The sequence below is a fragment of the Amblyomma mixtum genome, chromosome 3, assembly GCF_055824585.1.
Source record: "Amblyomma mixtum isolate Tamu chromosome 3, ASM5582458v1, whole genome shotgun sequence".
In the NCBI taxonomy this organism is placed as follows: domain Eukaryota; kingdom Metazoa; phylum Arthropoda; class Arachnida; order Ixodida; family Ixodidae; genus Amblyomma; species Amblyomma mixtum.
In genome coordinates, this window is record NC_143014.1 from 377,196,674 (window position 1) to 377,219,557 (window position 22,884).

The following is a 22,884-nucleotide window of genomic DNA, read 5'->3' on the forward strand; positions in this document are numbered from 1 at the left end:
CTCACAGATTATGTCAGAGCAGAAATGCATGCATACTTCTCTGCATTTGTTGCATACTTAACAACCAAGTGTTGTCAGTAAACAGAGCTTTATTTCCTCGGATGTCTTTTACGCCATCGCCTAGGATGGTGAGAAATGACAGGTGGTGGCTAATGTACGACAAATAAACTCATGTTTGTCACATCTACATATAGCATGCCGATGTAGTTGACACCTCTCACACAATTCTAGTGTTCAGTTGGAGTTAATGTTTGGCTACATTTATGTTGATGAACTCTCCTATACGCAGCATTTTTCATTGGCGTCTGTGCTCAAGTCCCCAAATGATGGCGGTTACATCCAATTTGGCTGCTATTTGGCTGTATTTCAGACAGGCTATGTTACTAAAAGGCCCTCACAACGCAATATTTGGATCCACATTTCACCTCACCAGTCCCCTTCTGCTTCTGTTTCTTGTTCCTCTTAATTCGATGCTGCGGATTGCTTTTATTTCGATCATTGTACACCCGCGCTGCATTGTTCTCTTCTGCCACAATCTTTGATGCGCCAAACTTTTTTGCCATGGTTTATGCCGCATCAATTCATCATTTTCGTCTCCCAGCCCTATTTCTCATTTCTGCATACTGCGTTCTGCTATCAGCCGTCACTATGCATCCATCAGACAATGTTTTGGTTGTTGATAGGCCATGCAAGCTCCGCCTTCTCAGGAACCCTTTAGTGCTTACCGCGCAGTCAAGAGCATGACCACTGCCTGCGGTGAGTGGTAAGGACCCTAGTTTCTCGCGACTCCGCAAAAAAAAAACTAAAAAAATCAGATTTTAGCCCCCCCCCCCGCCATCTTTCACAAAGAAAGAAAAGGGGAGAGGGGCACGCTGAAATACAGACTAAACGGATAAGTCCAAGTTATTTAAAAGGCAACGCTTCAAAGGAGCGCGCCACAGTCTAGCGAAGCTAATCCTCCATTACGGTAATGCACGCACAACACGCAGCAGCAGCCGCGCCGTCATGATCCGTGCCGCCGGTGCTCGGCGTTTCGAGCTGTCCAGCTCCAGCACCCGTTTCGCTTCTTTGCTGTCCCTACTTCGCACAACTCCTGCAGTGCCTTTTATTTCGCAACGACCCGTACCGCCTTTCTGCATCCACACCCACAAGTATGCACTTGCTCGCCCTGCGTTTTGTTTCAAAATCACTGAAAAGCGGGCTTCTTCTCGCGGCTTGCCAGCTTATTGGCAAAGGTCGCTTTTGCAACGTTGCACAGCTCGGAAAGAAAAAAAAAACACTTGCGGATTCTTTATCAGTTCACGGAATGTAAAACTTTTCGCCACAGAAAGTCAATGGGCCCTAGCATATGACGTAAAGAAGTCGGTAAATTACCGGCTGTGCTTGAGACGCTGCAGCGGATTCCTTTTGCAGCCGGCTCCATGTCGTCTGCCGCGGAATTTTCGGTGATAGCGCATCTGGCTCCAAATACGCGCGGTAGCGCTTTTTGGGAGGCATGATGGAGCACCTCCTTTGCACGCTTCTAGCAGGCTTGTACAAGTAAAGGAGGCGTTGGCTTGTATAGGGTGCAAGAACGAGCACACTGAAGGCAGACGGAACGCACAACCAAGGAGACGACGACAGATTGCGCGGGAAATTCCACGCACCTGGCTCTCATTTTTTTTTTATAGCGTGCCTCGATGCGCGCCCGCCTCTCCCAGCAAGGCAAACGCTTCAAGCTAGCCAAAAAGAAAGTAACGTTTACAAAGTTAAATACTACATTCGCAACATATAATATAGATAATAACTCAATCTGTTTCAGAGCAACGCGCTATAGCTGGATGCAGTCTTGTCAGCATGCAATTTTTTTTTTGACAAGCCTACAGCGCCACACGCACCACTACGTTATTAAAAGATCATGTAGAGAGTTTGTTCTTACTACGCGAGGTTGGTGACGCAGTGACGCTTGTTCACGAGTGTCTATCAGCTGTTTCTCTGTTACTCCCTGAGCAGTACCAAAAAATCACGGTTCAGCAATAGTTTTTTACGTCTATGTGAAGTTTCTTCTCGACAGCGTGAAAAAAGTGACGTCGTCGGTGCTGATGAAAGGTTTTCACCCGAAGAGCATAAATGATTTTGCGGCGGGACAGATATCATGGGTAACGAGAAATCAAAGGGCGGCTATTACGACGCAGAAATCCTTCAGATGACTGGTAAGAACACCTTTATTATTGTCTGAGTACTTTTGTAATTTCTACTTTGCGGTAGCTGTAGCTACCCGTGTTTTGCCAGTTCCTTTAATGTACACGTAGAGCGTTGAGTGATATTGAAACCTCCTTCATTCAGCCTCTGTGTATGTACTACCGCCGTGAGCACGCTAAACACGAACGCTCGAGCGATTGTCTTTCACTGACATTAGTGCCGCTGGGCGTCGGCCGCTGCGTCTGAGACAAAATTAAAGTGTAAGCAGGGCACGAGCTGTCTCCAGCCTCCGCAAACATACCGTGCAGCGTGGTGTTGGACTCAGCGCCCGGCGCTCAGAGGCTGTAATATTATTGCAGGACACGCAATCGAGCGTTCCTCTTAAGTGTGCTGACGGCGGTACAGCACATGAATTTTTTTTTCTGGGCTACAGGAATGTGTTCTTGAGCTTTTAGAAAAGCGCACCGCTGTTGGGCAGTTCTGACGTGCAACTTACAGGTTTGCGAATGCCGTCTTGTTTGCAGCATGTTGCATGTTGATGGATGTAACGAAACTAATCTGGCAGTGTCCGGTAGATGGTAGAGTCGCCCGGCTGAAATTCTCCCGGCACCGCCATCAACTGCGCTCCGTGAATACGTTTGTGTTTTTTTTTCCACTGGCACCCTTCTAGACACCCTTCATTTGTAGTAATAAAGTGTCTTATGTACAAATGATGAGTGGCTGGTCTTCCCAGGGTGAACCCGTTGCGTTTGGGGGGGGGGGGGGGTTGTGTGTATCACTGGGGACTAGTTCGGAAGCATAAAATGTATAATTCACTGCTCTCGGTTCCAGCTCAGTTAATGACCACGTCCTAGCTAGGTGTACCGAATATTAAACTGTGAAGGCCTCCGTAGCCGAGGAAGCTGCCAAATGTGACAGAGGCTCTCACGCCACACTAGGTAGTGTTTGGTTTTGGCATCCCACCACTGCCACCACTGTTGGGACTGGGTGTCCGAGCCAGGAAACGGTCGAGGCGACGGTGAGTCAAAGGACTCTTATGTACAGTATGTACTAGGGCTTTTACATGATACAAGGGACAAGAGCACCACGGGCTAGCACAAAGAAGGAAGGCGGCCCCGGCGGCGAGCGTAGCTCCGATGTGATGGCTCTTCTGCTGCCCGTCTGCTGCTCGGGCTCAGCGCGGCTCCGTTTTTAAAGCCACCGGTGTCCGTTGCGGCAGCCAGCAGTTCAAATCCTCCAATCAGGTCACGGCACTGGCCACCATTCTGATTACAACAATGGTCGAGAAGCGACGGCCGGCGAAGCGCCGTAGGAGTTCGCACCGACGGTGAGGAGGGGAGGAGGAAGGGTCCGCGTCGGCGCCGGCGAGGCGGATGATTCACGCTGCAAGCCGCGACATGTCCGAGAGATTCTGGACCTGCTTTGAGCGACGGCGAACGCGCAGCGCTGGTTTCCAGAGAGGCCAGCCAGCGAAATGTGGGCGCCGGCACTACAGCACCACCGCCGCCAGACAATGCGCCACGAAGACGAGCTACTTCCGCGTGGCTCGGATGCGGGTCGCGCTCGTACGCCAGGCTCCTCCAAGTTCTCGTCCGATGTTCAACCGCAGGTAGCTCCAGGCTGCTTTCCGTGAACAGGTCCCGCTCTTCAGGACAGGATCACTTCTCCGCAGCTTTGTCGCCCAGGTGACTGGATCAGCTTCGCTCGGTTCTTCAGAAGAGCTCGCTTCTCAGCATCGGTCGTTGATCGTTCTGCATGTTGCCAAGAACCGACCGACAACAGGCAACACCCAACACGAGCAAGTGCCCTCCGTCACCCGTCAAAACGCCAGACTTAAAGGTCATAAAAACTCCGCTGGCAATAGTTCAGTCCCCTTTTCGCTCCCTCTTCTACAAGACACATGTGGGATACAAGAACAGTAAAGTAATAACTCAAACAAACTGTCAAACATGTGACACGGAATGAAATGAATGCAAAATAAATTTGCTCTCTTGAGATCACTCGGCCAGGAAAACACTCGGCTGAGGCCACAAATGAGGACATAATTTTTTTCCCGATCTACGAGCGACCTTAACAGCTGTTCGCGAAGAGACAAAATGTAGGTCACGAGGAGGCGAAGGCAGCCTTGCTTAGAACACACGGCTTAGTGCGTCTACGTCAGCGTTTAACTCGGTTAAACGACACCCGCCACCGCGGAAGCTAATGACTCTGCCTCTTTCGCCGTAGCTGCGCTTTTCTCTCTGTACTACGGCGGTAGCTAATGTCTCTGCCTCTTTCGCTGTAGACGCGCTTTTCTTTCTCTCTGTACTTGTCTTTCTAGTTTCTACGGGCGGTACAGTATGAGAATGATTTGTTTTCTCTTACTAGCGACTTGTCCCTTTCTTTGCGCTTCGCGCGCCAGTCGCGACGTCCCATAGCAAGTGCGCAACGTTTCCGGAGGGACCGTTCTTTCTCTTTGTTCGTGGTGGCAAGTGAGATCCACGAGTCCTCGATATCTCGCGCACCCGTCCTTTTCGGTCGATGCGAGGTCCGCATCTACCAGGCCTTTTGAATTTGCGCCTAGTAAATGGCGTTATTTCCACTCGCGGCTTTCCATCGCGATACCTAAGCTTGGCCGTGCGCTTAGACGGTTTCTTGCCAATTTTCTTGCCCCTGGCACTGCGACCTCGTACAATCTTGCACTTTTTGAGCCGTACACGCGTTTTCCTTGCGCGCGCGTGCCGCTTTCTGTGGGAGCGCGGTTTCTCCCGTGACTGCAGCGGAAAGCGACAGACTTCATGAGAGTACGCGCCTTTGCGCATCTTGCTCTCTTTGTGATGGCGGCAAGATTCTCCCTTGTCGCGCTTCATAATTTTTCTCCTCCCGGACAGCGCTCTCTTGAATCTCGGTTTGCTCCCTCGATACTCTTTCCCGCGTGAATTCTTGTATGATTTATTTTTGCAGTTTATCCGACTGCTCAGATCTATATGCCTCGACACACATATTCTCTTTCCTTTGCGCGATAGTGATGCCTCGCACATTTCTCGAGCTCCGATTGTGACACTAGCTTCAAGGCTAACAACGTTACTGACGTTGCTGCTGTCAATGTGCCGGTGAAGCTTATGCTTCCTACGGCGGCAACTACTTCTCGCGCGCTTGCCCTTTCTCTCTTTTCGGCGGCGCCACTGTTTCTTATGCCTGCCTTTCATCGCCTTTCGGTGACAGCTCTCTTTCTTGCGCTTGCCTTTCCTGTCCTTCCGGCGGCAGCACTGTTTGTCTATCACCTTGTGGTGATAGCTCAATTTTCGGAACTGGCTCTTACTTTCCTTCCGGTTGCAGCTTTCTTTCTTATCCTTGCCTTTCATTTTTCGATTGCAATACTGTTTCGCTAGCTGGTTCTTCGAAAGCACAGGCTGCTTCCGTAGCCTAGGTTCCTGCTGTCTGAAAATACCGCTCCGATTGTCAGCCGATTCGCATGTGCTACCTAGATCAGGCCTGTCTTTAGCGCCTTTACTAGCGTCCTCCAAACTGCGTTCTTCCTCATCAGCCTCTCTGAGTGCACATACGTGCTCATCTCCCTCGGATGGAATGACGTCTACCACTCCTATATCATCTGGAACGTTCGGTTCTCCACTGTCGTCCAGCACCTTAGTTTTCAGTGTTTTCAGCATTGACAAGTGTGTCTAGTATGACAATGCGCAGGTGCGCAAGCTCGAGTATTGTATGAAAATTGATGCTTGCTTTCCTAGAAAAAATTTAGAGCTGTCTCTGTCCACTTCTATATCCCGCGTCGTTTTTTGTGCTGCTTAAAAAAAAAAGAACGCGGCATGCAAGCACATATCTTGATCACTTCTCTTGACTCAGGACCCAGCTGGCTGTGATGCTCTTCAACGAGAACACCATCAGGGGGCAAGTGGAGACGGCGGACGGTGAGCAGCGCTGGAAGGTGACAACCTCGAAAGCGAGAAGGGGCCACTTCACTGTCACTCCGCTAAAAGAGGAGCCAACACACGGTAAGCAAACAATGCACGACTCAACACACCAGTAACATCATTGCTTGGTCATTCCACGTGAAATGTCCTAGATGCCAAATACGGCAACCAATAATGTAATGTGGACATTAACCGTTGATGTAGCATGACGTTAGTGCAGTTCACTCTGAAAAAGATATGTGATGATTGGCGCAGAGTTCCAATGAGTCATGTTCTTGCGTACCTCAAAATTTCTTGATCTGCTGTACTTAGAGAACGACAACTCAGCATGGTGCACAATGTCTTGCTTCTGAAACCTCTCTAGTCAATACAACGGCCTCAAGGCAGTCATGGTTATCTTTCATCACTTAAATGTATTGTCGTAAAATGTGGTTGCCGGAGCACCAACATAAAGCCATGAGATTGGAAAATTTAATGCCATTCACTGCACAGAAAACCACATTCCAGAAAAATGGTGGCAACTGCATGTTCTGCACTGAAGAAGGCAGTTTAGCAAGATGTACTGAGGAGACTCCTTGTGGATTTCATTAATTTTTTTCACCTATGAGACAGAATTTACTTTAATGAAAATTTGTACATTATCAGCAACCAAGTGTGTGTGTATTTGAGCAGCCTCGCGCTTTTGTATTTGGAGGGCCTTAATTCTTAATTTAGGTATGAATCTCAGTAACTAAATACGTTACATTTGTGAACTTCGGGAGCAATTTTCATTAAAACCATTGCGTTTAACAAGCTTCAATTATTTACACCGTATACTACAGCAACAGGAAAACCTAAAGCAAAATGATTGTGACTGAGGCAGTAACATTGCTTATGTAAAAAAGTGATAGAACGCCACCATTTTTGCCTTTTTTACTGAACCAAGGAAGCGTAGAAAATTCTTGCATGGCTTCATTAATGAAGTCAGATGAAGGAACACCACAAGTGAGATATTCTAAAATTAAGATTTAGCATTGCACCTTGTTTTGCATTTGATTTTACAATATTTACTCCGACCAACTTTTGCTTTTTTTGGAAACTGTAAATAATGCTGAAGTGTGCAAAAAAATTTTTCCAAGAAGAATATTTTCTTGATATACCATGTGCGCGATCAGCAAAAAGTCCAATTTTTTTAAAAACATAATCAGAGGTGGTCGCTTTCGGGATCTGGAACATTTTGCATGGAATGACTGTTATAAAAGCATTTATTTAAAATTTATTCCCTTATAACAAGGCCTTACAGATTTTCAACAATATGAGAGGACTCACTATCGTTTGGGTTAAAGAGAGACTGAAGCAGTTTTTTTTTGAAAATCAGGCTGGCACCGTCGTCCTATAGTTTTTCATGCTGTATACTGGAATATCGCATCCAAATAAAGGAAAAACAAGCGGGAATTGCCTTTTTTTAGCAGAAATATGCGGCCTGTGCCGCGGGGCACGCCGTGCGGCGCGCCGCCGCCCGTGATTGGTCAAGAGAGGTCGTGACGTCACTTTGAGGACTGGAGAAGCTGCCGATGCGGATCCGGCGCTGCGTTGAGTACAGATCGCATCTTTCCGTTTTTTTGTAAAAGCGAATATGGCGACTATTTTTTTACTGACCTCCAAAGAAAAGGATGCTACAGTTTGTTCACTCCACATATCACCTGAAAGCGAAAAAGACACAAGCAAAAAATTCTATGCCTAGCACAAGCATACGCCAGCGTGAAAGACGCGTATGCAGACCATGCGCAAAGGGTGCCAGCACAACCTCGGCTCGTGTTCTCGGAAAGAAAGGGGTGCGAACAATAGTGAAGTCAATTACCACCACCGGACGCCTCCTGGCTCGCCCGAAAGAGCGTCATCCTAAAGAAAAGGCCCAAAGTGCTGTGTACAAAAAATCCTCTTCTCAGTACCCGGCGTTGTAGGTTGGGGCAAGAAAGTATTTCAAGGAAACGATGAAGCAGCACAAAGATGATGTCAAAATGAGCGAAGCGCAGGGGCCAAGCGCTGCGAGGCATGTGACCACAGGTTAGTGACGCAATCATTGTGCGCTGGAAACCAAGCCGAATACGCGCACAAGGCTGCTGCTTCACTCGTGGCACGTTCAGCAGATGCCAGAAAATATTAATCGCTGCCTCGGAAACGTTCGCCCTTCCTAGATTTGCAGTTTAGGTTCAGTGAAGTAGTGGCCAACTACATGTGTGTTTAAAAGCCAAGCTAGCTGCAACTCGCCCGCTGCCACAACTTGATGAAAAAAAAAACGGTTGCGAAACATGCATTTTTTGGCAAAAACTTGGTTGGCATTCAGTTCTCTCTTAAATTTGCATCCGAAATCAAAACGTAGAACGCTTTCATTTTAATCGCTTAGCTAGGATTAAACGAGATGCCGCATATGAAGAGCTTCGATGCTTGCTTGCTTTGATTTATTGTGCTTTTCATTGCTTGCTTGCTTGCTTGCTTGCTTGCTTGCTTGCTTGCTTGGACACGTCGAACCGAGTATAAAAGCACTAACCGAGCCTTGCTTAGCACGCCCCAAGTGGTGTGGCCGCACCTAAGCTGAGGAGAGAGACACATGCTTGAGCCTGTATAAGGTTTATGCAGGGGCTAAATGAGCATGTGTCTGCTTTTAGAAGAGGCGCTTCTTGGGAATTGTGACACGCCTCTCATGCGCCAGAAAATGGAAGGAACTGTGTCATAGTTCAGCCGCGCCTTTTCGACAGAAATCTCCAGAGATCACATTAGGTACAAGCTCTGCATGTAGCCGCTCTTACGAAAGTGCTTCGAACAGAGTAGGCTTGCTTTGGTTGGCTTGAATTCATCGCCGCAGCAGCGAGCGCTTGCGCTGCGAGCTTATGATCTTGCGGAAAACAGTGGAAGACGACACAGTTGTGGCCGTAGTTGTTCGTGGACACGAACGCATACTAGTACCTCGTGTTGAATCTTATTTTCAAGGTCGGCTGACACGCTTTGTTCGTCACAACACATGCAGTACAAGGAACAACGCATGCAGCACGAGAAACAACGCGCGCTGAAAGCTCGCTCGGGTGCGCCGAAGTACCCCGGCTCCTCAACGTGACGTCACGTTGGCCGACATGGACGAGGTTTCCCTCTCCGCTGTTCTCTCCAGCGCTCGCGCAGGACGTGGGAGATTTAAACATCGCGTTTTTAATTGTGGATTGCGCCACTGTTTTACCCAACATAAAAAAAATAATTGCACAGACGTGATCAGCAATGACACTACTTCAAGATCCTAAAAAATTAGCTGATTCGAAAACCGCCTCAGTGTCCCTTTAATGCGAATGCATGTTTTATTTATCTAGCAACTTGATGACGATTAGGCCAACTTGCATAAACATATCTAATACTGCTGTTGTGTACTTGAATGGTTCCCACTTTGCTGCTTTTACCTGCAGTCTACGTGAACACCCTACTGAAGGATGTGGTAGAACAGTGCGAGCATTCAAAGTACAAAGAAAGCTTCATCAAGAATGCACCACAAAACCTGCACCACATGACCAGCCACCATGAACGGCCAACAAAGCAACAGCTCATTTCTGCCCGACACTCCCGGTTCTCCAAACTCACTCTGCCACCGCTCCCACTGCCTGCCCTACCGTCCACATCCGCACATCCCAGGCAACGCTGAACCGGCCCTCTGTTGCAACATACCCACCAAGAGTGGAAGCTACACTCTTCATTGTCATGAACATCGGCCTGACTACGCCCACTGCAGGACAAAGGCCTCGCCCATGTCTCTCCAATTAACCCTGTCCTGTATACCAGCTGCGGCCACCGTATCCCCGCAAACTTCCTAATCTCATCCGCCCATCTAACCAGCCCACTGTCATGACCACTTGTGTACTGAATTGCTCTGCAAAGCCTTCTACGGATTTCCTTATGGGCTCAACGAACGCAAAGCTTTTGCCCTCAGACACGTCTCTGCCTGCAGTGCGCCTGGACCAGGGTGTCGAACCGGAACTGAACCCGAACCCGAAACCGGAACCGAACCCGAATTTTCGCCCGGAACCGGAACCGAACCGAACCCATAATTTTTTCGCCATCTTGGAACTGAACCCGAACCGGAACGATTCAAAGGAACCGTTCCGAACCGGTTCGGGACCCGGTTCGGCCCCACTTTTTTTTGCATCGCGGCATGCGTCTTGTTTTCCGACAAAATGAGATGATCTATCGCATAGATTTACCCACCCGTAGCTCTCAGCGCTGGGAAGTGAGAAAATTGTACCCAGTATATGCGACAGCAAACTTACAGGAGATGTGGTGCCTGGGAAGAAGCCTAATTGACGCTTCTGTATTGTACTACCGCCAATTCTAAACACTTGTAGAGTACGGTCCACTGTTGAAGGGAACATGCGATTGCGTGGCCTCCGCGCTTCGCGTAGCGCTACCGCCGAGAACTTGTGGGAATTGTCGGCACAAGACGCATGCGCAGTAAGCATGACGGCTGGTGACTCCGCGCATGCGCCTGATGCCGCCTATTCTCGCCGCATCCAGGCGGCAGGGCTTCCTGAAGCGCAGAGCACACGCGATCGCATGTTCCCTTTAACAATGAACCGTACTGTACGTCAGGTTTATGTGAAATCTTGAGTTAGTATTCCTCCCCTTTTACATATTTGCGTAAATCTTTAATCAAATTGTTAGGACTGCTCTAACTCAATAAAGTACTACTGCCGCCGCGGTGGCTCAGTGGTTATGGTGCTCGGCTGCTGACCCGAAAGACGCGGGTTCGATCCCGGCCGCGGCGGTTGAATTTCTTTGGAGGAGAAATTCTAGAGGCCCGTGTACTGTGCGATGTCAGTGCTCGTTAAAGAACCCCAGGTGATCGAAATTTCCGGAGCCCTCCACTGAGGCGTCTCTCAAAGCCTTAGTCGCTTTGGGACGTTAAACCCCATAAACCATAAACCAATCAATAAAGTACTATAGCCACCAAACTTTTGCTTGCGTGCTTTCTTCTTTCAAACAATGCGTTAGGCATTGGGGTACATAGAGCACCGCGTGGTGTTCACCAACACATAATAAACAATTTATATTTTAATTTCTTCTTGACCCTGTTTCGGTTTCACCAACATAACGATGGGTGTGACGTGTAGTGGAAATTTGGTCACGTGAGGGGCTATAACACGGCAATATAACTGCTGATACGTCGTTCTTTGTAATGATAGGTCTTGAAGCCGGCTGATTTAAGTGCTACAGTGAGTGAAAACAACGCATCAGCGTTTGTATTAGTTTTCCCGTGCCTCACGTGACCTAATGTTGAACTCACGTAACAGCCATCATTCGGTTGATGAAACCGAAACAGCATGGAAGAATAAATTCTTTTCTAAATTATTTAGCGGCAGTAGCCGAATACCACACGGTGATCCATGCATTCTAATATCTATGGCGTCATTTGAAAGGAGAAAACACGCAATTAAACTGGGTGTCTATAGACATTTTAGTACCGATTGAGAATGCCTTCCTTTTCTTTGCGTCATTTCCCACAAATAGACGAAATATTAGCGCGAGGACCCAACAATGTTGTTATGGTGGTTTTTGAGAAAAGGAAATGGCGCAGTCTGTCTCACTTCTTGATGGACACCTGAACCGCGTCGTAAGAGGGAGGAAGGTAGGGATGAAAGAAAAAAGAGAAACAGGCGCAGTAGGGGTGAGCTCCGGAATAATTTCTACCAGCTGCGAATCCTTAAAGGGCAACTGCATAGGTTTTAGAAATCGACGAGATTAAAAGGGTCAATTTGTGAAACTTCCATGTAGAGTATGCGAAGTCCTTTTGGCCTAGCACTTGAAACGGTGTCGTAATGAATTAAAATTGCGTCGGCCTTCAAGCTTCTCCGCAGCACACAACGCTAAGGGGGGGGGGGGGGGGCGGCATAATGACGTCATCGAAAGTATCCGTACATTTCCAACGCATAAACGCCTTTGAAAGAAAAAAAAACCAACGCCACCGAAGTCAAAGCCCGCCGAACGTTGTTTGGCAGCGTCCAACGAGGCACGGCAGGGCGTGGCTGACGGCAGCAGTAATTTGAAATCATACCTTCCGTGACATCACATTCAACTTCGCCGCACTCCACTGTTGCTTTGAGGAGAAGTGCAAAATTTAATCGTCGATTACGTCACTTTTTAAAATGGTAGTGCAAAAAACTTAGCATGCGTTACCTACAGCCTATATAGATTTGAATCCTTGAGTATCGCGAAATTCTCAAAAAGTGGCGCAGTTGCCCTTTAACGTGCACTGACATCGCGCAGCCCACGGTGCCTTTTGCGTTTCGCCTCCAACAAAACGTGGTCGGCGGAGGCGAGTTCGAGCCCGGGTACACCGAGCGCCCTAACCACTGAGAAACCGCAGTGGGTAGTGCAACATTTACTTTTGTGGGCGCTCATTGTCTGAGACAGCAAGTTCTAAATAGAACCCCTCACGATGGGTCTGAAGGGCAATAAAGAAAAAAAAAATGGCTCAATGGCTGTGGAGCTCGGCTGCTGATTCCAAAAATATAAAAACCAGCGTGACGTCGAAAATCCCCAGCTGGTCTCCGTTAATCTGGAGCCCTCCACTACACCGTCTGTCATGTAGCCCCAATGTCTACTCGACACGTCAAACCAGAGATACTACTACTAGTATTACCAAAAGAAGGATGTATAAATTGGTGCAGCTTCTTTTTCCTTTAGAATTCGCATGTTCTTGTTTGCACACGACAGAAATAAGCAACGAAAGGCGGGTTCTTGGCAACGGTGGAGATGTACTAAGAAGAAAAAAAAATAAATACCGATTGCACAAAAGGACAATGCGGAAATACATGCGCTCGCTGGCATGCGATAGTTATTCCGCCCAGAAAGATGCTGCTGCGATGAAATGTAACTACGATGAAGTGATTTCGTTATGCCGATTCGCTGAAATCGTTCTGCTTCTAAGAAAGAATTGCTGCCAGTCGCCAGCGCGCGGCTCCATCCGCTGTTCTCGCACTGCTCGATCTTGAATTCTCTGTCTGGCGACTTATATCTACTTCTCGCAGTCATAATTGCCGTTCATAGTGTCTGACACGACAGGCTCATGCTTTTTTGGCATTTTTTGCGTAGAACGCTTGGGCGACTGAATACGTTGAGCCTTCGCAACAATCTGCCTCGGCTATATCGGGTACAGGTGGGTGATGAGGGGTGGAGAGATGGTTGAGTTTTTGAAGGTGCATTTTTACCAGTGAATGCTCTGATGTACGCCCACCGGAGTGTGAATCAAGGATGGAGGCTGCACGCACGCAGCGAAGTTATTTTTGGGAAAGCAGGCTATACTGCTAACGCAGTAAAATGAATAACTAAAAGAGTATGCATAGTCTAACCTCTGACTCCGAGCGGGATTCGTACTAATGGCGGCGCAACAGAAAACTTTGTTTACAGATGCTGTAAGCTATTCGGCTATCTTGTAGGCTTTTTTTATGGTTGTTGCATGGAATATTTGGAACCTCTCTGACCCTCCTCATGCCTTGCTTGACCGCGTCGATTTCAGCGATCTCGGCATAAGGCGTGCCACTATAACTCCTTGCCTCCGCCCGCACATGCTATGCATATGCATACCACGCGACTAGAATGTCCAGCAAGGATTTCAGAATTATCTAATCGCTGTTGTGAGTTGATGCGCGACCATGGTCAGTAGCTTCGCTTTTGACGATGCCCCTTTCTCACGCGCACCGCGCTTCTTCCATTCGGGATGCTTTGCCGAGCCGGCGAACACGTAGGCAATGATTGCCCTCGTTGGCCATCGACGCGGGTTTGGCCGGCGGTTACTTACTATTTCAATAGTACTTACTATTCGAACCGTGCCGTTTTTAGCGTTTACAGTGCTACCGGACGCCGGACTTAACGGTTAGCGCTGCGCACAGCAGTGCCGCCTTTTAATTCCATTTCTGGGTTGACATGTTCTTTCCGGGGCGGCGTCGTGAAGGTTGAGGGGCGCTATTTCATTTGCGTGCTTAGCGGAAGGACGACCTCTACAACCTCAGGGTAGTGCACAACGCCACCTCGTTCGCTATAACCGAGTGGTGTGGCCAGAGTTGCTCGCTGTATGTGCGACGAATTTCCGTTGCCCTTATGCATATTTTCATAGTAGCACCACACCCGCTCGCAATAAGCGAGCGTTCGTTATATCTGCGGCCATTAAAGTGGGCTCCACTGTACATCCGCTGACTTTGCTTTAATACACCAGTATCAAGAAAGTCTAGGTAAGGCTGTATATGTATGGGTAGAGGAAGTAATGCCCGATCGCAACATTTGTCATCTGCCTTGTGGAGAGGCCGTAGAGGTAAGTAAAAGCGAAGAGTGGGAAACCCGAATGAATCAGCACTCGCGAGCATGTCCAGAAAAGACAGGCGAGCCCTTAGTCACCTATTAAGCACAGCTGTCAGAAAGGGGCTGTTTGTAGTTTTGAAAATAAATGCCTGAAACAAGTTGGTGGACAAATGGTGCACGCCAGATTAACCACTTTTTATCACTCTATCAAGGGCGCAAAAAATTCTGTTGACGAAAAGATTGCCTTTCATAGCGCCCCAGTAAAAGTCCTAAACATTATATCACAAACAAATTTCTTACTTTACTATAGTGAGAAGCCACGATTAGCTGAGTTTTTGAAGCTACTGAGCTATAGGGGCTTGGGATATATAACGTGAGTCACAAAGGCGATGTCGAATAGGTGATTTAAATAAAATATGTTTGGTAAGTTCTGCATGTTAGGGAGAGCCAGTGCTCCCTCGAGGCTCTCGTTGGGTGGGGGATGGGCGGTGGAGGGATTCTCCGACATATTCTTACTATGTAGTAAAGGAGGGGGGGACTGGCAAGTCGGTTTCGGGGTGACGGAAAGGTATCTGCCTGTATATGTATACGTGCCAACACATGACAGTTTCGTTTCTCAGTAGTGCGCGGGAACGTAGAGGGCACGTGCGGCGGAAATTCTGGTGCCCCGTAAGTACACTGCGTACGAGACAGTACCAACTAACTAAAGCTTCAAACCTATTACTCGCGCTACGGGGTCTCCCAACAGGAGGGTCTTGTAGATGCAAAGTCCATCGGCTTTTCGTCCTACACCTCATAAGGTGGATTATAGCGTATATACATAGCCCATTTCCATTAATTTCGAGTTCATTTCATTTTGCGGCTCTTGCCGTAAATTCGTCTTTTTGCTGCGGACAATAAATAAAATAGGTAAAGTGAGAACATCTCACATTAAACAATTTTTTCATGCTCAAGTAACGCAGTAAACACGACAAAAGGAAGACGGGAGACGACACGAGCGCAGACTAACAACTGGTTATTTTATTCTGGGAAAAGTATATAAACGCGCAGGACACAGGAAACAGCCCCAAAAGCAGAACAAAGGTTAAAACTTAAAAACCATGTGGCGCATGCACATCACATCCTGACGTCTCTTTAACGAAATTCGATTAGTATTTTCCACAGCAGACGGCACTCCCCTATATCCTGGACTTCACACAACACCAAGAAAGCCTGACTCCTTATCTACCAAATTGATAGATGGTGAAGCAACACACTCATCGGCTTCCTTCCAGATCCCATTGGCCTCAACCAACTCCCTACAAATGCAAACGGGGTTATTAAACAGGACACTTGTCTTATCTACTGGGGGAAGCAATCGTTTCACTCGCTGCAATGCAAAGCCAAGTTGTACGACACCGCTACTTTTTTCACCCATCTGTGATGTTCGAACAATTGCTCATTGCTTCCCCAATTAGGAAGACAAGTCTCCTGTTTAATCACCCTGATCGAATTTGTAGGGAGATGGTCGAGGCCTTTATGATCAGGAAGGAAGAAGATGAGCGTGTTGCTCAACCATACATCAATTTCATTGATAAGGAGCCAGGCTTTCTTGGCAACTGTGTGAGCTCCAGGAGATAGGGGAGCGCCGTCTACTATAGAATATAGTCTTCCAATTTCGTTGAAAAAGATGTCATGACTCGACTATGATGTGCATGCACAGTATGTTTTTTTTAAATCTTTGCTCTTCTGTTTTTTGGATTGTTCACGGTGTCCTGCGCCTTCCTATACGTTTCCGAGAATGTAATAACAGTTGTTAGTCAGCGTCTGTGTAGTCTCCAGACTTCTTTTTGTCCTTTTTCATGAACCCTTACCAACTATCCCAGTTTTATGTTCTTGTAAACAAATCTTTGGATTTTTTATTTTGTACCGTGATGTGCAAGAAAAAGGAAAACGCTTAGCAAGGTTGACTGAAACCCCTCGGCGTTATATTTTTTTTTGTTCTGAACCCGTTTGAACCGGTTCGAGACGGTCCGAACCGGTTCGAACCGGAACGGAATGGCCCTCTGGAGCCGAACCTGGAACTGAACCCGAAAGGCGTGAACCCGAACCCGAACCGAACCCGAAAAAATGCCGGTTCGACACCCTGGCCTGGACATCCCTTTCACAACATAAGTGCAGTATTACTGGTCTCACAGTTCTGTCTTTTGTGCCCAGCTACACATCCACCTCTCTTCAAGCTCACAGTTCTGTCTTTTGTGCCCAGCTACACATCCACCTCTCTTCAAGCCCAAAATCCATATAGATACTACCATCAGTGGAGAGTGAAGAAGAAGCTGAGAGTGCAAGCATCCATGCTGTTCGAATGAAACAGTAAATGCCAGGTGCATTGAAGTCAACATCTCGCACATCTTCCCGGAGCCGACAACTCTGAGTTAAAATTTTGCTGACGAGGATGGTTCGATTCTGCGGACAAACTACACAGCAGCACAACGAATGAGAGCATGGCAATCTGACTGACTTCTTGGGGTGGATGGAGTTCAGCAGTTCATCTGGTGCTTCATGGACGGCATGGTACGGCCGTCTCAAGTTTCTGTTCAAAGCAAACAATGCGACTGGCCCAGTCAAGCAATGTGCGCAGCTTCTTACGTTATGTGCAGCCCTGACTTGCGATTTCGTTTGCGCACTTCTGCAGCCAAAAACGCCAGACCAAGTGAAATACGCCAACGTCATACAGATGCCTCAGGCACACTTTGAGCCTCGCCAGTCCAAGGTTTGCAGTCACGTTTCAATCTGTTGGTGAATACGTGACTGCGTTACAAAAGTTGGCTTTGAGCTGTAACTTGGGGTTTTGCAAGCGTCAAGTGCAGCAGGGACTAAGTCGATAACTATGGCTGCTACAACTACTGTGATGAACCTTATGGAATTAAGATGACAGCCAAGTGCCGATGCCAACGACGACAAAGCTCTGGAGGCGGCCAGCTGACACTCGCACTGAGAACTGGTTGCTTTGAGAAGTGCCTTTCGCCCCGCTGTTTTCCCAATTACATGTGGCCGAGTCTTCATTGCCAGCGCTGCACACGTCCCCATAAACCACACTTCACTTAAGTTGTTACCATTAGACGTGATGCTCCGTGAGAGGCTCGTGTCTGGCCTATGCGACGAGCAGTGGCTCTTCGCGGAGCGTGACCTGACAATCATGGCTTTCAATTTTGCCATGTGTGTAGAAAGTGCGGCATAGCAGCAGCAAGGGATGAGGAATGAGCATGCAGACATAAACAAAGCAACTACCAATACAGGTGTCAGACCGCTTTTTTCAGAAGGGGAAGAAGTTTCTGTGCACACCTATAGGGGCACAAGTAACTGGGTGTCCGTAATCGTCATAAACAGAACAGGACCTCTTTCATATGAACTGGAAGTTGGAGGAACTACCTGGAGACGTCACATCGATCAACTGTGGAAAGGCTACACTGAAGACAAACGATTCTGAACTCGGAAGCTGAATTCTGACCCAATATACAGACCTGCCCAGACACTCACATATCACCTGCTCGTGTTCTAGATGACGACACAGACCTGCATGCACCACCTCAACGTGATCAGTGTGCCAGTGCACTCGAAGACAAGCTTGATGTCCCCCATGTAGCAGTCCCTGTGAGCCTCCTTAATCCTGCCATGGCCCGTCCAGTGAGAGTGCAATGAGCGGCACAGAAATTGGACTAGTGAAAAATTTGCAAGGGAGGAAATGTTGCGTGCTGGCAACAGTGGACACACATGTGTGCGTGTTCGTAGCTCAAAGCATCTTGTGCCAGGAGGCATGGTTTCAAAGTTTGGTACTGAGTTCCTTGTTGTGTAATAAACTAGTTCCCGACACAACAATGCCCGCTGTCCAAAAACATGCAAATTCAAGGCAATTAAGTACTATGACATCAATGGTGAACTGATTCTGTTAGTCGATGCAAAGTCAAGAACAATGGGAGCAGTGCTCATGCAGAATTGAAAGAACTTGCACATGCATCAGCTACAGTACCAAGTGCTTCGCAGGTCAATCCCCCACAGATCAAACAGGCCCTCGCAATCAAGTAGGGTTGCAAGAAGTTTCACTCCTACATTTATATGGCTGTACGCTGATCATTGAGACTGATCATCATTCGCTAGAAACCATCAGAGAGAAACCCTTGTGAGCAGCACCACCAAGAGGAATCCCTTTGATATAAAACATTATGCTCCAATGATTGTGTACCAAGAGAAGAAAAGACCTGCACAATGCTCACCTGCTAAGCCGTGAGTGCACATGAAGTGAAAGTGCAGAAGATATGATCGTCGTGGGCATGGAAGTCCTCGCAATACTACCAGTGGGTGAAGACGCCTTCGATGAACTCGTCAGAGATGAAACGGGAAAAAGCACTGCGAAGCACAGTATGAGCAGTGCAATATGGTTGGCCAAGAACAACACGACTGACAGAAGGACAGAAAATCTTCACCACCAGACATGACAAAGTGTCAACTTAAGAAGGTCTGCACTTTCAAGGCGACCATATAGTCATACCTGAGACATGGAAAGGTAGAGTGCAGAAGACCATATGCAATGATCATTTAGGCATAAACAGCAGTCTTAGATGAGCAAGACAGATGACGCACTGGCAAGTCATGTAAAAAACACTACAGATATCATTGAAAGGTGCAAGGTGCGCGAAACATCACAAAGACAGCCACCCAAAGAATCACTTCCGCTGAAACGTTCCAAAGCTGCCTTGGGAACAGGTGCCCGTAGACCTAGTTGACTGCAAACGCAAACCCAACATTGTAATTATGGATAGCTATTCGGGGTGCATAGACTTTGGCGAACCCAAGAACGCAACTGCAGCACAAGCGATTCCAAAAATGAAGCCTTGGTTTGCGACCTATGGCATACCAAGAGTCGTAGAGTCGGATGGTGGAACCTGCTTCATAGCACATGAATTCTGAAAGTTCCAGGAAGACTGGTTGTTCCAGCAACAAATGTCCAGTCCATTATGCCCTAGGTCTAATGGCCTCACAGAGGGAGCCATACAGGCAGTGAAGAACGTCCTCAAACACTGTGTATTGTACGGCAGCGACGTGCAAAAAGAAATTCTGCATCTCAGTAATGTACCTCGCTATAAAGACTTTGACTCATCTGTTCAGCATCTGTACGGGAGGACAACGACAACAGCAGTTCCATCCAAGGATGAAGTTCTGAGGCCGAAAATAATCATGAGTGTCCTAAAGAAGACCTTGAATGCATGCATGAAACAAAAAGAGAGCTCTGATAAAACTGCCAGACCGGTACCCACTGTGGGCATAGGTGAGCATGAGTATTGTGTGTGGGAAAGACCATAAAAGTGGATCTCAGCCAGGGTGTTGGACAGCCACCCACCTCAGAGGTCCTATATGCTACAGACAAATCAATGCTTATTAAGGAGAAACGCAACTATGATCTCGCTGGCCACAGCTTAGCTAAGCACCCACACACCGCAGGCAGGAACAATCGCACTTTCAGCTGAAGATCCTTATGAGAACCAACACTAGACCAATACGCCTCCAAAACAGGACATGCTGACATTCATGCTCGAAACCACTTTGGCTCATGTGGGCTGCACAGTCAAACATGAGGCTAAGCTCGACCTCTAACAAAATACGGGCGTTGTGACGCCACCAGACTGTTGCGCTGCATAGCACAGACTTGGCTCACGTCACCTCTCTTTAAAGCATTGTGTTGGCATGTTTAGGCAGCGAATACGTTTAGCCCGCATTAAAAAGTATAAGTTCAAGCTGTCAGTTAGTTACTCGCGACCACTCACAACTTAGTAGCACAGAAGCTGTAGAAACCCTCATGCACAAAGGATGAGGGCACTGGGGGAGTTGGGAGAGATGAAAAAAAGAAGGAAACACCGAGTGCTTGCATATGCAATAAAAAGAATGAATTGGTTTGGTTTATGGGGTTTAACGTCCCAAAGCGACTGAGGCTATGAGAGACGCCGTAGTGAAGGGCTCCGGAAATTTCGACCACCTGGGGTTCTTTAACGTGCACTGACATCGCACAGTACACGGGCCTCTAGAATTTCTCCTCCAAAGAAATTCCAGCCGCCGCGGCCGGAATCGAACCCGCGTCTTTTGGGACAGCAGCCGAGCACCATAGCCACTGAGCCACCGCGGCGGCAAAAAAAAAAAAAAAAGAATGAATTGTCAATCGCAGTACATTTTTTTTTCTACTCACAAAGCTGGCAACACAGTTGCTGCTGCCGACTGCTCATTCTTGAAACTCAAGTTCTGATTTAATGTCATTTAAGCAAGCACACGTTTTACTTAGTGCACATAGTGGCCTTATTCAGGAAGCTTTAAAAAATAAAAGGAGCATGCACTCATGTCTGTTGGCCCTGCACACATGTTTTTATCCTGAAGCTGTGCTGAAGCCATGCTAAAGCCCTGCCAACAGTATCAAAAAGTTGATGACAAACATAAGCAGATGGCAACACTAAGCAATAAATGTGATTTAATATACAGTTGTCCGTAATTGTGCACGTACGACCTTTACCGTACCACCATCATCAGACCATTACCTGCATTTAGAGGGCAGGGTATTGAAAGCCAACGTAGTTGTCAGAAGGAAACTCGCGTCGGATGCGGGTGACGACGCACGCAGGTAGCACAAACCGGTTTCACCTCCCAAGAGTTCGCCAGATCCACCGGGTAAACATTCGGTAGGCGGTGTACCGATATGCTCTGAAAAAGCCACGGATTGTGGTGAAGCATTACTGCATATCAGACGCAAGACACTTCTGGCTTACCTGTGTACCTCTTCGTCCCCTTCAACGTCGACCGCGTTTTCCCGCATCTCCCAGGATACCACCCGGAGCACCTGCGGCAGACAGGAAATGCTTTCGAAATCCGGGTGGTGGGTGATGCAACGTTCGGCGTTCATTGCGACGATGGCTGGCACGTCGCGGCAACAGACTCGCTCGACTGGTGAGTTCATTTCTGGGCAGGAGCCGCAACTGCACCTGCGTCAAGAAAATCAGCGGAATATGCAATAGGAGGAGTGACAGCGGGAAATAATGCTAACGGAAATGCACATTCGATTGGTTCTCAGTCATTTGCGACATCTCTCGGAAAGCAAGCATTTACGCTAGCCATCATGTATGTACATACATACACTGTTGTACGATTTGTAGCACTTATTACCGATTCGTTATCCTCTCTCGCTATCGCTCCTACCTGTGCTTTTCCTACTTATCACATTTTTAAGCCTGACGACGGGGGATAGGCCTCTCCAAGCAGTACCTTTTCGTATCGTTTTCCTTTTTTTATTTATGAAAATGTACTGCTGCTACTTACCACTGAGCGCCTTCGCCGTCGCTGTCGTCGGGAGAGTCCGGCGAGCCCGCCGACGAGTCTCTGTCGTCGTCGTCAGGATTCAGCGCCGGATTTCGGAACGGCGTGTCCTTATCAGGCTGAAATCCCATTTCAGCACTCATCCGCAAAATTCGTTCCTTCAGCTCGGGATCCATAGTTCGAGAGAACCCGCAGCGACGGTAGCAAGAAGAAGGTGAAGGCAGCAGACAGCGGGAAAGCGAGCGAGCGATAAAAGCGCGTCAACCGGAAGTAAACAAACCGATCTCGTCGATGACGTGTTTGTGGGCGGAGGATGGTCCCGGCCTGTAATCTTTATTTTTTTATGGTTCACTCTGGTGTGCGAGTTGAGAGGTAAAAGGCTGGTGGGCATTTTTATTGCCATTATCTCTGGTTCTACGCAAGGTACATCAAAAATTTTTGCGGTAGGATGATGGATCTTCCAATGTCTATCAGTATTTCGACTTCTCTTTGCCTGCTTGGCCACCTTTTCAGGGATCCTTTATAGGGAACCTCGCGCAGCGTGGCCGCCGCGCTCCGCGAAGCGCCCCTCTTGACGAGCGGCGAGAATCGGCGACACCAGGCGCATGCCCAGTAACCGTGGGAGGTGGAGCTGCAGCCCCGCGCAGTGTGCTACGGCGCTCTTTTGGCGCTTGGCTTTCGAGGTAGAAACTCTGGACCGCGACGACTGAACTAAGCATAAAAACCAGATTTTCCTCGCAGCTACATAATGGACGTGCGTTATTCAGACTCCCAGAGGCTGGATTATGTTTATTCGACGGACTCCCGATGTGGCGACGTACCGAGCCTCAAATATTAGCACTCTGCCCTGAACTGCATATTACATCGTATTCTGCGTCCCTATGACTATGACAAATTTCAAATTTTCAGACCCCTGTTGATAGGCCGAGAGAGAATCCGGCCGCACAATTTCGTTTTCGGAGCATCGATGTCATGCAGCACGCTGCGGCGGCAACTACCGCCCGCGCATATCAGACACCCAGCGAAGCGTGTAGCTGCTCGCCGTTTAGAATAAAGATTGCCTTGTCACTGATCCTTCTTCATCAAGTTTTTAGAAGTAGTCTTGCCCCTTCACAGCCAATGCGCGCTTCCCTTCCCTCTGCCAGCGCTG

The 22,884-nt window shown here is 48.0% G+C and overlaps 1 protein-coding gene across 4 annotated transcripts; it reads right to left on the reverse strand.

The window, feature by feature from the left end:
• LOC149356864 (uncharacterized) lies at positions 1-21,960 on the reverse strand. 4 transcript variants are annotated; one of them, XR_016291708.1, is made up of 5 exons: positions 21,738-21,960; positions 21,191-21,403; positions 20,963-21,125; positions 18,656-18,788; positions 6,022-6,151 (listed from the first exon to the last, which is right to left on the reverse strand). XR_016291708.1 is itself a non-coding variant. In XM_089584366.1 (3 exons), the coding sequence occupies exons 1-3, from the start codon at positions 21,908-21,910 to the stop codon at positions 6,007-6,009; spliced, it is 531 nt and encodes a 176-aa protein (XP_089440492.1). In that variant the 5' UTR covers positions 21,911-21,960; the 3' UTR covers positions 1-6,006. The 4 variants fall into 4 exon arrangements, 2 of the variants coding, with proteins under 2 accessions (XP_089440492.1, XP_089440493.1); XR_016291707.1 differs by lacking the exon at positions 18,656-18,788 and having other exon boundaries at positions 6,015-6,151; XM_089584366.1 differs by lacking the exons at positions 18,656-18,788; positions 20,963-21,125 and having other exon boundaries at positions 1-6,151.
• Between the last annotated feature and the right edge of the window lie 924 nt (positions 21,961-22,884).

What these genes read in the sequence shown, in the direction of transcription:
- LOC149356864 (XM_089584366.1), bottom strand. Translation starts at nt 21,910, where the DNA reads ATGGATCCCGAGCTGAAGGAACGAATTTTGCGGATGAGTGCTGAAATG. An exon ending in GACGGCGAAGGCGCTCAGTG is followed by an intron (nt 21,404 to 21,737) that starts GTAAGTAGCAGC and finishes TTCTTGACGCAG; the next exon opens with GTGCAGTTGCGGCTCCTGCC. An exon ending in GGGGACGAAGAGGTACACAG is followed by an intron (nt 6,152 to 21,190) that starts GTAAGCCAGAAG and finishes CTCCTCTTTTAG; the next exon opens with CGGAGTGACAGTGAAGTGGC.